At 46.3% G+C, this 15,000-nt stretch overlaps 2 protein-coding genes across 2 annotated transcripts in view; both read right to left on the bottom strand.

The window, feature by feature from the left end:
• Positions 1–15,000, bottom strand: part of LOC113800342 (serine-rich adhesin for platelets) — a 631,319-nt gene that overhangs the window by 528,573 nt on the left and 87,746 nt on the right. The gene's annotated exons all lie outside the window — the stretch shown is intronic.
• LOC138864888 (uncharacterized) lies at positions 4,414–5,079 on the bottom strand. Its single transcript, XM_070133529.1, has one exon. It carries the CDS (start codon positions 5,077–5,079, stop codon positions 4,414–4,416), a length of 666 nt encoding a protein of 221 aa, XP_069989630.1.

Raw genomic sequence — 15,000 nt, 5'->3', positions numbered from 1 at the left:
ACTTTTCGCTCCCTCTATCACTCCCTCCTTTCCCATCTTTCCTCTCTTCCAACCCCCGCCCACGCTATCCCACTCCCTTCTCCCCTCCTCTCCACTCTTCATCTATCTCGCATTCTATCCTTCCTCTCCAATTCCCTTTCTTAAGAGACAACCCAAAGCATTCAGGCCGCATAACACAGGCGGGGTGGAAGGTGGCTCTCGAATGTCTTTATTCCCGCGCCAGTTCATGTGAACAGCATCTCCTCGACGCATCCTGCAATCACCAAAATCCGCCACGTATTTACCTTCCATTAGAAACCCGAGAAGTCCCTTTGGAATCTGGCTAAACTTCAAAAAGCAAACACCCCCGTACCGGCAAATATATACTTAGTTCACAATATCACATCCTTTGACTTTAGCAAATATTCATCGATTGCTGACACGGAATAGCACAAAGGAATCTAACGACCGTCTTCATCACAGGAACCTAACAAACGTTCTACTTCAACCGCTGAATATATCATACCGACAAGCCACGTTCCTCCCCAAAATACCTGTTTACATTTTGTCTGCGAATCGAAGTTTTCTGGGAGAAGAAGCCCCCTCCCCCCCTCCCCCAGAAAGGGAAAATAAAAGCTCTCTGACAAGCCGAAACCCCAACATAGGAGGCCAATTCATTACGTACAAAAGTAAGTGGTGTCTATGACCGTGGCGCAAATAGCAGCACTGGCTGTCCGACATAGGCCTACACACCCGAAGATGACACCAAGTGCACCCCGTACCCGAGACTCCCTTTCTACGGGAAGAACCAGTTCATCGAACCTCCTCCATAGAATGTTCTTCGAACAGACTCAGGGCCTATTATAAACAGATGTTCTAACTAGAACTCTAAAATAACACATCACAAATAACAACAACAGGCAATAGAATACCGGTGTTTATTTCAATTAAAAGGAGACGGCTAATAGACTATTGACACTACGACAACAATAACACGAGACAGCGCTTACTTCCGTTTATCAATTCTGTTGCAAACAATGGACCCGCCAGGCGAAAAAGCCGAGATCGGAATGCGGTTCCGTTCTGTCCGGTTCCTGTTCTGTTCTGTTCAGTTCGGTGAGATTTGCGCCGTCGACCTTGACCTTGACCTTGACCATAACCTCTTGGAGCAATTAAGAACCAGCTCCTCTGCTCATCTCAGCTGATCACACGGGGCGCCCAAGCTTAGGAAATTCAATAATGTGACCTCAATGTCACGCGAATGAAACGAGAGAAACTCGTGTCCGCCCATGAAACTCCTACGAAACAGTGAAAACGAGAGAGGGAAACTTACGAATTGAAAACGTGAAACGAAGGGACGAGGGACCGATTTGGAATGCGATGCGGGATTCTGATACGCAATCGCTTAGGGTCGTAGGCGTAGGCATGGATTGCAGACAACAGACAGAGCCCTGATAGGCCTACGGTACAGTTACAACAGTATTAAGTAGGGCCTCTTTTCTCGCCCCCCCCCTCTCTCTCTCTCTCTCTCTCTCTCTCTCTCTCTCTCTCTCTCTCTCTCTCTCTCTCTCTCTCTCTCTCTCTCTCTCTCTCTCTCTCTCTCTCTCTCTCTCTCTGTGTGCGTGCGTGCGTGCGTGTGCGTGTGCGTGTGCGTGTGCGTGTGTGCTGGCACGCATGTTCGTGTTCTTTTCTTAATACATTCTCCTCGTAACGAGTGTGTTCCACGAACGGAACGTCCTCCCTTGAACGTGCTTGGCTCCGACTCGCCAAGGGAAAATGACGTCAGAGGCATTTGAGTTCCGCCTCGCTCTGTCTGTCTGTCTGTGCAGTGACCTCGCATACACAGACATGGACTTTCCTTTTCCACTCGACATGGACTTCACTTTTCCACTCGACACCTCACTCTTCCAATTGACAGGACTTTCACTTTTCCACTGACATGGACTCTTCACTTTTCCACTGACATGGACTTCACTTTTCCACTCGACATGGACTACCTTCTCTCCACTCGACATGGACTTCACTTTTCCACTGGACATGGACTTCACTTTTCCACTCGACATGGACTTCACTTTTCCACTCGACATGGACTTCACTTTTCCACTCGACATGGACTTCACTTTTCCACTCGACATGGACTTCACTTTTCCACTCGACATGGACTTCACTTTTCCACTCGACATGGACTTCACTTTTCCACTCGACATGGACTTCACTTTTTCACTCGACATGGACTTCACTTTTTACCCCGCAATTGTTAACAAAATGAGATTACGTCATCGTCGCTATCTACATGCATGCCTTACACCCTCCTTCCCTTTTCCAAAACTTACTTCTATCGGGCCATAACCAGTTTTTTTTTCCCTTACCTACGTGGCCTGCAATAGCGGCACACAGCTAGGCTCATTCCGCTCGTGACAAGACAATGCTACACAACAAACGGAGGAAAATGCTGCTGTCACTAAATTAGAGAATCAAAAAATGTTTGTTGTAAGTAGTCTACAGGTTCCGTTAGTCAACAACAAACGCACATGCATAACCCTCACACAAAATACGTATTGATTCAAAATCATTTCAGAAAAACACCATACTCACTAATAATGACATGAGAGCGTGTGGTTCCCACCAATGGAAAACACTTCACGTACCTGGAAAATATAGAAACAAAACATTAATTACAAGAAGCCCTGATAAATGAATAATAGGTATATAAACATATATATATATATATATATATATATATATATATATATATATATATATATATATATACTGTATATATATATATATATATATATATATATATATATATATATATATATATATACATATATATATATACATATATATATATATATATATATATATATATATATATATATATATATATACAATAGATAATATATATATATAACAGTCCACAAACACAGACAGACATTAATATCATTATCATTCTCATATATATATATATATATTTTTTATATATATATATATATATATATATATATATATATATATATATATATATATATACATATATATATATATATATATATATATATATATATATATATATATAACAATAGATAATATTAGATATATAACAGTCCACAGACACATACACACATTAATATCATTATCATTGTCATTATCATGAGTGAGTGCGTGAGTGTGAGTGAGTTTGTGAGTGAGTGAGTGAGTGAGCAAGCGAGTGAGTGAGTGAGTGAGTGAGTGAGTGAGTGAGTGAGTGAGTGAGTGAATGAGCGAGTGAGTGAGTAAGTGAATGAGTGAGTGAGCGTGTGTGTGTGAATGAGTGAGTGAGTGAGTGACCGTGTGAATGAGTGACCGTGTGAGTGAGTGAGTGAGTGAGCGTGTGAGTGAGTGAGCGAGCGTGTGAGTGAGTGAGCGAGCGTGTGAGTGAGCGAGCGTGTGAGTGAGTGAGTGAGTGAGTAAGTGTGCATGTGTGTGTGTGTGGGGGGGGTGTGCGTGTGTGCGTGCGTGCGTGTTTATGTGTGTGCATGCGTACGCGTGGCGGGAGCGCTTCCGCCGCGACTCACACAGCAACATCAACACTTCCCGGCGACCCCGCGAGCCACTGAAACAAAACGCGGCTTTCACGCTAATTAAAACGTGTCGCCATGAGATCTACAACTCCAATTTCTTTCCGGCGTCGCAGTAGCCGAGCCGGGGCAAGGATTAATGGTTTAATGGCCTCGCCCTCCTGCCGATAAACTTGGAACTTCGCAACTTTTCAACTCGGGGACCATTAATATTTTGCGCTTGTGCCTCATACGTCTGCCGAGCTAATTTATTCGCGACGGCGGCCGAGCGCCAAGATTTACTCCTCCCCCCACCCCGAGAATGCGAAACGATAATGATAAGTACGATTCTTCTGTCGATTCGAGGAATATCCATTGGCTGAGTAGGTGTGCCAGCTCGAGTTACCTTTCAAGGAAAAAAATGAGAAAATCAACCGCGCTCAACAGTTTAAATGACGTATCATTTGTGTTGCTTTGTCGAGAAATATACAAAATACGTTTGCCTTAATATCAACAGACAAGCAGGCTGACAGACAGACAGACACACATACATACATATACACAAATACACACGATATACATATATAAATTTATATCTATATATATACAATATATATATACATATACATATACATATATACATACATATATATATATATATATATATATATATATATATATATATATATATATATATATATATATATACATGTTTATATATAAACACACACACACACACACACACACACACACACACACACACACACACACACACACACATATATACTGCCTAGGATTTTTACCTACTCTCCAGGATTCAGCCGAGGCAACGGCGAAAGCCAATCCCAATCCACTCAGGGTTTGGACACAAAACAGAAAACGGAAGAAAAAAGAATCAGCTGATGACACAATGACTTTCCGGCATTCGAACGTTGTAGTCCGAAATGAATCCATTCGGTGAATTCCGACACGAAATCTCGGCAGCGGGTCGGGACGGGACTCCGGGACGGGACTCCGGGACGGGACTCCGGGACGGGACTCCGGGACGGGACTCCGGGACGGGACTCCGGGACGGGGCTCCGGGACGGGACTCCGGGACGGGACTCCGGGCCGGGGCTCCGGGACGGGACTCCGGGACGGGGCTCCGGGACGGGACTCCGGGCCGGGACTCCGGGACGGGGCTCCGGGACGGGGCTCCGGGACGGGGCTCCGGGACGGGACTCCGGGACGGGACTCCGGGACGGGGCTCCGGGACGGGGCTCCGGGACGGGGCTCCGGGACGGGACTCCGGGACGGGACTCCGGGCCGGGGCTCCGGGACGGGACTCCGGGACGGGACTCCGGGCCGGGACTCCGGGACGGGGCTCCGGGACGGGACTCCGGGACGGGGCTCCGGGACGGGGCTCCGGGACGGGACTCCGGGCCGGGGCTCCGGGCCGGGACTCCGGGCCGGGACTCCGGGCCGGGGCTCCGGGACGGGGCTCCGGGACGGGGCTCCGGGACGGGACTCCGGGACGGGACTCCGGGACGGGACTCTCGGACGCCTTTTCTCCGCTATTCATTTCCTTCCCTCTGCTCTTGCGCGAGGTGGAAATGAACGAAGTCGGGGGGGGGGGGGGATACGGGGAAATAGCGTCTCTTTTTCACCTAAGTGTACATTTTTTTTTCTGTGAGCGCGTAGGTATATTTGAATGTTTTTTGGGGGAGGGATTTGACTTTCTCCTTCTCTCTCTCTCTCTCTCTCTCTCTCTCTCTCTCTCTCTCTCTCTCTCTCTCTCTCTCTCTCTCTCTCTCTCTCTCTCTCTCTCTCTCCCTCGCTCTATAGATATTTTGATTTTTCTGTGTGTGTGTGTGTGTGTGTGTGTGTGTGTGTGTGTGTGTGTGTGTGTGTGTGTGTGTGTGTGTGTGTGTGTGTGTGTGTGTGTGTGTGTGCGTGCGTGCGTGCATGCAGTTGCGTGTAAATGCATTGTCTATTTGACTTTGTGTCAAAACTATTATAAAACACTCAATATGCATGTTGGGTCAACAATTATAAAATGACACAGAAATTCCTTCAATGCACCGCGCACAGATGCCAACGTAGCGAGTGAGAGGGAAATACGAAAAAAAATATGCGAAAAAGGCAAGACTAAGAGAAAAACAGATTCACAACTTCACCACCATGCCCCCCCCCCCTCGCCAAGCCTTTAACAAACACTACACGCGCATTTTCCTCCTCACGCACAGGGCAGCCTCATTCAGCTCCTTCGTCATCCACGTCGTGTTCCTCCTGCCCTGTCCTCCATCATTTTATCATCCACCTCCTTCGCTGTCTTATTAGCTTGCCGTCCCATCATTTATCAACTTTATCAACCCTTTTGCCAACTACAGCATCCACATGGCGGTCCACTACCTTAAATACTCCCTACATGGCCAACTTGTACACGAAATCGCACGAAATATACACACCACAGCCCCGTCCCAGCGCCACCTCATGGTCGGATTCCTCCTCTCCGTGCACATGGACCTCGGCTGGTCTCCGGCGGCGCGTCCCAAATCTGGAATCGTCCCCCTAAATCTGGAATCGTCCCCATTAAATCTGGAATCGTCCCCATTAAATCTGGAATCGTCCCCATTAAATCTGGAGTCGTCCCCCTAAATCTGGAGTCGTCCCCCTAAATCTGGAGTCGTCCCCCTAAATCTGGAGTCGTCCCCCTAAATCTGGAGTCGTCCCCCTAAATCTGGAATCGTCCCTCTAAATCTGGAATCGTCCCCCTAAATCTAGAATCGTCCCCCTAAATCTGGAATCGTCCCCCTAAATCTGGAATCGTCCCCCTAAATCTGGAATCGTCCCCCTAAATCTGGAATCGTCCCCCTAAATCTGGAATCGTCCCCCTAAATCTGGAATCGTCCCCCTAAATCTGGAATCGTCCCCCTAAATCTGGAATCGTCCCCTAAATCTGGAATCGTCCCCCTAAATCTGGAATCGTCCCCCTAAATCTGGAATCGTCCCCTAAATCTGGAATCGTCCCCTAAATCTGGAATCGTCCCCATTAAATCTGGAATCGTCCCCCTAAATCTGGAATCGTCCCCCTAAATCTGGAATCGTCCCCCTAAATCTGGAATCGTCCCCCGGCGCGCGTGCATCTCCATTCATCTCGAGTGACATGACCTGCGTCCGATTTTTTCCCCTCGGCGCTCGTGCGTCTTCGCCTACTCGGGGAGAAGTCGCCATCCGTCATGGCAGCTAATTCGTCTTTTCCTGTGGTTCCGTCATATATGTATATACATATACATATACATACATACATATATATATATATATATATATATATATATATATATATGTGTGTGTGTGTGTGTGTGTGTGTGTGTGTGTGTGTGTGTGTGTGTGTGTGTGTGTGTGAGAGAGAGAGAGAGAGAGAGAGAGAGAGAGAGAGAGAGAGAGAGAGAGAGAGAGAGAGAGAAAGAGGGAGCGATAGAGAAGAAACCAATATTTGTTAACTTGCATCATAATCTACAGTCCCCACAATACAGAACAGATCCTTGGTTTGTCAACAATCACTCACACTCACTCCCCTTAATCCCCTCTATTTGCTGATAACACGCGAAGAGAAGATAATCCTTCTGCAGTGGATTTGCATCAGCCCCTTCCCCCCTACCCCCCCCCACCCCTGGCCCGCAGACTTCAAGCCTCTCCCGAGCTCATTTTATAAGCAAACGACTGAACCTGAATCTTAATCGAGACTACATGAAGACGCCAACACTAAATGAAAGGATATTAGTATTTTTTTTTTTTTTTTTGGTTTCTGCTTACAATTTTTTTTAATATATAAGCCTTAAACTTGTTAACAAACACACGGCTTATCATATGCAGCTTTTACTCATAATTCACATAGACTGAAATTACAGGAACTTTTTTTGGGTCATATGAAACATAAAGTCTGAAATGAGTATTTTATGACATATAGATAAGTAAATAAAAAACGAATTACTGAAAAAAAAAACTGCAAAATAAAGTGATTAACAAAATTAAGAAGAAACCAATGTCAACTTTTCACTACCGAAATAAAAACAATCACTCATGTAAATTTCTCACTTCATCTCTCACATTTCATTCACACAGAACAGACGCAACACAAGGCATCTCGAATAGCGGTTTATACAAAATGTTATCTTGAATCCATATGTGGCCGTCTGTATATCAGGGTAAACTTGAGCAAACAACGCAGGGAGAGTGAGGGAGAGAGGGAGAGAGGGAGAGAGGGAGGGAGGGAGGGAGGGAGGGAGAGAGGGAGGGGAGGGAGGGAGGGAGGAGAGAGAGAGGGAGAGAGGGAGGAGAGAGGGGGAGGAGGAGGAGATAGGGAGGAGGAGAGAGGGAGAGAGAGAGAGAGAGAGAGAGAGAGAGAGAGAGAGAGAGAGAGAGAGAGAGAGAGAGAGAGAGCGAAAGATGGATAGAAGAGCACCGGATACCATGACGGCAATGTTTCTCATATCTTTATGGGCTTCACAGAGCTACCCATGTCTTGTCACGATGATATCACAAGCGTTGCAGTCTCCACGACTTCCGGCACCTAGGTCACCTTAGTCACCCGTCACCTAGGTCACCTTAGTCACCTAAGTCACCTAGGTCACCTTAGTCACCCGTCACCTAGGTCACCTTAGTCACCTAAGTCACCTAGGTCACCTTAGTCACCTAAGTCACCTAGGTCACCTTAGTCACCCGTCACCTAGGTCACCTTAGTCACCTAGGTCACCTTAGTCACCCGTCACCTAGGTCACCTTAGTCACCTAAGTCACCTAGGTCACCTTAGTCACCTAAGTCACCTAGGTCACCTTAGTCACCCGTCACCTAGGTCACCTTAGTCACCTAAGTCACCTAGGTCACCTTAGTCACCCGTCACCTAGGTCACCTTAGTCACCCGTCACCTAGGTCATCTTAGTCACCCGTCACCTAGGTCACCTTAGTCACCCGTCACCTTAGTCACCCGTCACCTAGGTCACCTTAGTCACCCGTCACCTAGGTCACCTTAGTCAACGTCACCCTGGGTCTGTCTTGATCACATCCTTCACCTCGGTCCACCTTAGTCACCCGTCACCTAGGTCACCTTAGTCACCCGTCACCTAGGTCACCTTAGTCACCCGTCACCTAGGTCACCTTAGTCACCCGTCACCTAGGTCACCTTGATCCCACCATCTTTTAGTCACTTGCATCACCTTAGTCACCCGTCACCCTGGAATTATGCCCAAGTCACCCGTCACCTAGGTCACCTTAGTCACCCGTCACCTAGGTCACCTTAGTCACCCGTCACCTAGGTCACCTTAGTCACCCGTCACCTAGGTCACCTTAGTCACCCGTCACCTAGGTCACCTTAGTCACCCGTCACCTAGGTCACCCGTCACCTAGGTCACCTTAGTCACCCGTCACCTAGGTCACCTTAGTCACCCGTCACCTAGGTCACCCGTCACCTAGGTCACCTTAGTCACCCGTCACCTAGGTCACCTTAGTCACCCGTCACCTAGGTCACCTTAGTCACCCGTCACCTAGGTCACCTTAGTCACCCGTCACCTAGGTCACCTTAGTCACCTTTTAAACGGGCCCCCATGTCTGACGTGTTTCACATCCCCAATATCCGTCACTACATATAGCAAAACTATCTACCACTGTCTACCACACTCCCCAATTAGTTACCACACTCCCCAATTAGTTACCACACTCCCCAATTAGTTACCACACTCCCCAATTAGTTACCACACTCCCCAATTAATACCACTCCGACCTGCGGTGACTGTTCCATCGAGGACCTAAAAATCTCCTGTTGCCGAGGTAATCCAATTTGGCAAGCATGATCCCTAGTAGTTGGACATCCAGAAAAAATGAAATGAAATGAAAAATGAAATGAATGAAATGAAAAGCCGATGCGAAATTAGCACCATAAAAATACGGTCATTTCAGCTGAGGTTTTATCGTTTTTTTTGTTCCATGTATTTCGCTGAAATGTTCCAGTTGAAGAAAGTATTGCAAAATGTAGGCTTGCGTTTGCCTCTGTTATGTGTGTGTGCTTCATCTGGGTTCAAAAATGTAAAATGTAAGTCCTTAAACCCTTCAAAATACATCCTAAAATCTATGAAATACACGAAATCCCACGTATTACAAAGCATTAGTTATGACGTTAATCTTATCACAATTTTCCGGACTCCATCTTGCCTGCCTCCCACATCGAAATAATAAAAAAAAAAGAGATTAATGATGAAAAAGCCAGCAACAGTTTCGCTTCTAATCTGGCTGAAAGCAGAGGTGAATGCATGCGCTGCCTCTGACTTAGAACACTGGCGACACGCTACATGCAAAAAATACTTTTAAACATATTAGAATACTATTACGTCTCATATAACTAAAAAAAAGTAATTATCAATTGGTTTGCACATGTTATTCTCTCGCCAGCGGATTCAAGTTTACCAAAACGAAGAGCAAGAAATAACAGGCCGCAAAAATCAAACCGCAACACGGCGCACCAATTCACGGTAATTATATCAAGAGAGTAAAAAAAAAGAAAGCAAAACTCATTTAGCGAAAAATGTCTCCCCGAGCATCACGGCATTAGGGTAATCAGCACGAGCGACGCGGGAGAGCAAAACCCGGCTAAAACCCGCAAGCAAATAACAATGGTGTCATTACAGAGAGCCGGGTCCCGAGAGCCCCTGACAACCCTAATATATTACTCTGACTAGTAACAGGAACATCTGGTGGCAAACGCACACCGCACTTGCCTCACACACCGCGGACGCCGCTGAGGAAATATATTATTCTCTTTCCTGTCATGGTATCATGGGCCGGGCTCACGCATGGCCATGTTTGATGAGCTATCCGTCTACTCGTCTCTCTCCCGCTCCTTTCTTTCTTTCTTTCTCTCTTTCTCTCTCTCTCTCTCTCTCTCTCTCTCTCTCTCTCTCGCTCTCGCTCTCTCTCGCTCTCTCTCGCTCTCTGTCTGTTTGTCTGACTCTGACTCTGACTCTGACTCTGACTCTGACTCTGACTCTGACTCTGACTCTGACTCTGACTCTGACTCTGACTCTGACTCTGACTCTGACTCTGACTCTGACTCTGACTCTGACTCTGACTCTGACTCTGTCTCTGTCTCTGTCTCTGTCTCTGTCTCTGTCTCTGTCTCTGTCTCTGTCTCTGTCTCTGTCTCTGTCTCTGTCTCTCTCTCACACACACACACACACACACACACACACACACACACACACACACACACACACACACACACACACACACACACACACACACACACACACACAAGGCATTATTTGCACATCATTACCCGACGTACACAGCGCGTTCCTGATGCCGCTCATGGTTTGCCGAGAGGAGGCCAAGGACCTCCAAAGCGAAACAGCAAAAGGGGCGCGAGGGAGAGAGGAGCGCGTCGGGGCTCGGGTATTTTGCCGCATTTCAGCCGTCCCCTGATAAGCAGATTAGGGCAGCCGCGAGTCGGTGAGTTCTGACGGCGCGAATCAGCTCTGAGGCAACACCCGAGGCAACTCTCGGGATAGTAATCGCTCCTCGAATACAATTCTTATCTCCCTGAGCTCCTCGTCCCCTGCCAATGTTGTCTAATATTAAGGGACTTTAGACCTGACCTGAATTCGTTATACGTTCGGCGAGAATGCCAAATTACGGTCCTCATCGATCTCGACTCGCAGGAATGTCATCGGACGCAATGTCCATTTCATAGAGGCGAATCCCTCCATTTCTCTCTCTCTCTCTCTCTCTCTCTCTCTCTCTCTCTCTCTCTCTCTCTCTCTCTCTCTCTCTCTCTCTCTGCTCTCTCCTTTCCTGCTCTCACTTTCTCACTCTCTGCTCTGCTTACTTCCATCTCACTACTCTCACTCTATCTCCATCTCATCTGTCTCAACTCTCTCTCTCTCTCTCTCTCTCTTTTTTTTTTCTTTTTTTTTTTTTTTGGCGAACATTCCATTCGGGAAATAACACTCAAACTCCACGTCCGAAATATCGCTTCTTTGGGCCGTGCAAGCGCTCTTCTCGCTCGCCCGCAAGACAGGGCTTCCTCCTCCCACGGCAGTTAGTGCGTATCCTGATTAATAACAGTGTGGCGTGACAGAAACGTTGTGAGGACCAGAAAGTCCACGTCCATTAATTCACACTGACAACTTTAACCGAAGTGGATCCAATCTAGGCGCGCAGAACCCACGGTTTCAGGCATGACAGTCAATTTTCAAAAGTGTTCATATCGTCCCCATCGGCCTAGTGGTTGAACGAAAGACAAAAAAAAAAAAGGAAAGAAAAGAAAAATAAACATTCATCTGTAATTTTTACTCAGATTGGTCATCCACCTCTCGTGCTGGTGAGAACAACGTGATAAAAAATGAAAGCCGACAAGACGTGCGGCAGGAAATGTCGTGTGCTTTAACAACGAACCGCGGAAGTTCCCGCTGCACACACTTCTGCAAGAAAACATTTTTCTTTCTCTCGCCTTTTACATCTTTCTCCGAAATCCAATCTGCAATAAGTGAAATATTTCCCGCTAAAAGTTCCCGGTAGAGAAGAAATATAAATGAGAAAGTAAGCACGTGAGTACGTAGCATGCAAGAATGTGTAAGGGCGTTGGGTACTGTACCAAAGGAACCAATTATGAACTCTTCCTGAAGGCAACAATTTGTTCTTTCCTGAGACGCCGCTTACGCCTCCTACCATACAGATGTCTAAACGAACAACCTGTGGCCGCAGAATACGCCAATTATAGCTATTATGGTAATAAGAAGCGACATTTCTTTCGTCGGTCGCCCTTGCCGCGCCCTCGAGGTTCCGGGACACGGAAGGACACGTCGTTCCTCTCCGACGTCGGTCCGCGAAGGGATTCGTCTCCCGAGCGCCATTCAGCTGGCCTAAGCAAGATAACACAAAGACTAAAGTTAATAATATATGTTAAAACTAACAATAGGAATCGTGAGACCTTGTCATAACAAGCACATGTTATAGAAAACGAAAATAAATTTCATATATCTAAAGACCGATATTCTAAAAAGATCCGATTTGCGACTCAAAAAGATGTAAATGAGTTAGAAAAAAAAGCTTATCCATTAGAGCTCCTCCGCCAGAAAGTTTTTTTCCCCTTAACTACGCTGCCAAGGATGATAACCTTAAAGGTGAGATGAGCCCGGAGGCCAGCCCGCGCCGGCCAGAGGCTACGCCCTTTATAATCCCTCAAAACATCGCGTGTCCCCGCCACGCCCACATCCTAGGGAACCCAAGGCACGGCCTGGCGAAGGGAGAAGGCTCCTCGGGACACTTTCTCCGTCGCGCGACACAAGAAGCTCCCGACACAATGAAGCAATTGTCTCTTCTAATCACAATTTAATAAAATCTAATAAAATCTAATCATAAATAAATAAATAATATAAACAAATAATATAAATAATATAAATAAATAATATAAATAATATGAATAATATAAATAAATAAATAATAAAATCTAATAAAATTTAATAAAACACAATAGTCTCTTCTAATCACGAGCAACACCTCGCGACGCCACCGCAATCTTACTTAATGATATCCAAGTATGAGCATCAGCTGGAGCTCTTATTTACATATGCCTCGACTCGCCCAGTGCTTTCTTTCGAGGAACAGCTTGCTGATTGTGCCGTGTTCCTTGAACGGCAACAGCTGCGTCCTTCCTGCAGCAGACCCTATGTTTGTAATTACTGAATGACCTAACCTGCCAGTTACATCAACGCTTTTCAATATCTCAGTCTACAATTATACATCTCATAGAAAATCTCTAAATAAAAAAAAAAATCCAAGCCACAGCTTCTCGCTCCGCAAAAATACGTTTCTTTCTTTCTTTCTTTCTTTCTTTCTTTTCTCTCTCTCTCTCTCTCTCTCTCTCTCTCTCTCTCTCTCTCTCTCTCTCTCTCTCTCTCTCTCTCTCTCTCTCTCTCTCTCTCTCTCTCCTCTTCGTTGGGAAACGGCAGAATTCAAAATTCGCGACAAGCTGCCTGTCATCTTTGTCAATTCAACAGCAGTTCTACAGCTACGTGTAACACTCGGTATGATTTTTCCCCCCCTTTATTTGATCCAGGAATGAACGCAATCTCTATACAGGTAGATAATTAGCATACAAGTGGATGAGGGATAATTACTTAATTGCTAATAAGTACCTGTTGCGGAAGAAATCTATTAGTCAAAACGTCCCGGGATACAAGGGGATTGTATTCATATCATTACTGTCGCTCAAAATAAAACGAGCGATTATTCCACAATAATAAGTACTTTTGACGAGTCCATTATAGTCTCGTGTCATCAGTGTATCCACTGTACCGAATATAAGGATGTGAGGCCTCAATATATCTGCTGATTACATCGTGATTAAATTATATGAACAAGAAGATGTATCGACTCCACGTTTTTATCAAGTTTGTCGTTCATATCTCTATTCAGATTACGAAACACATCAGCCTGAAATTCCCTTTTCCTGAGACCCTCACCTTCGAAACCTCACAGAACCCTTACAGAAGAACCTCCCGAGTTGGGTAATCCCTATTACATTAAGGATACATTTTGTTCCAGTTGACGGCCCCGGAGCTCTATTAAGAGATCATTACACGCCGTAAACGAGCGCGGGAGCCCAGAGCCGTGGGCCGTAATGCTCCAGTACCCTAGATAATTCCGAACCACTTATGATCACTCACTGTGTATGCATTAATAACTACGTGGAAGGTGTAACGACCGCCATCCTCTCCTGTACAATTCCAAAACGTCCTTCTCTGAGAGCACAATTCCTTCGACTTATCTATGACCTTTCCGCAAAACGGCAAGAAAGGCTGCAGGATTCACGGGCGAGGATAAATCAGGCGTGCTACCTCGATCTCCCTATCGGATGCGCCATTGCACAAGCGTCAGAATCTATGGCAGCTCGTAAATCAAGTAATAAAGTGTGGCAGCGCGAGGGGGTGTTGTAAGTGACACAGGGACGGAATGTGCATATGGTCCTGAGAACGCTGTGCACAGTCGTTACAAAAAGCTCGAGCGCTCTAAGAACATATGTTCCAGTTCTTCCCGGAGAGAGGGCAATAAATAAGGAGGCAGTGCACCAGCGTCAGACAGAGGTGAGGAGGAGGCGCCATTAATCTGGCCCTCAGCCCAGGCCGCCAAATAGGCCGGGCTCCTGCGTCTGGATGAATGGTAAAGTTTCAAGACAAAACACGTCCGCCGCGAACAATGGCGTCGCACTGATGTACACGGGAGAGGGACAGAGGCGACGTCAGTTCTTAAATAAATCGACACCAGCTGCTGGGCTCCTCACGGACGTCAGCCTCAGCGGAAGCGTTACGATAGTCCGTAACTGCGACGTCCACACTTCCATCGACGTCTCTCATAGTTCCTCAAAATAATAATAATAATAATAATAATACCAATACCCTCGGCAGAGTGTCTACGTCAAATGCCAAAGAGCACGTCCATGCTGCCGGTGCTG

The sequence above is a fragment of the Penaeus vannamei genome, chromosome 18, assembly GCF_042767895.1.
Source record: "Penaeus vannamei isolate JL-2024 chromosome 18, ASM4276789v1, whole genome shotgun sequence".
NCBI lineage: Eukaryota > Metazoa > Arthropoda > Malacostraca > Decapoda > Penaeidae > Penaeus > Penaeus vannamei.
Note: the sequence above shows the minus strand (reverse complement) of the source record. Positions and strands in the feature narration are given on the sequence as shown.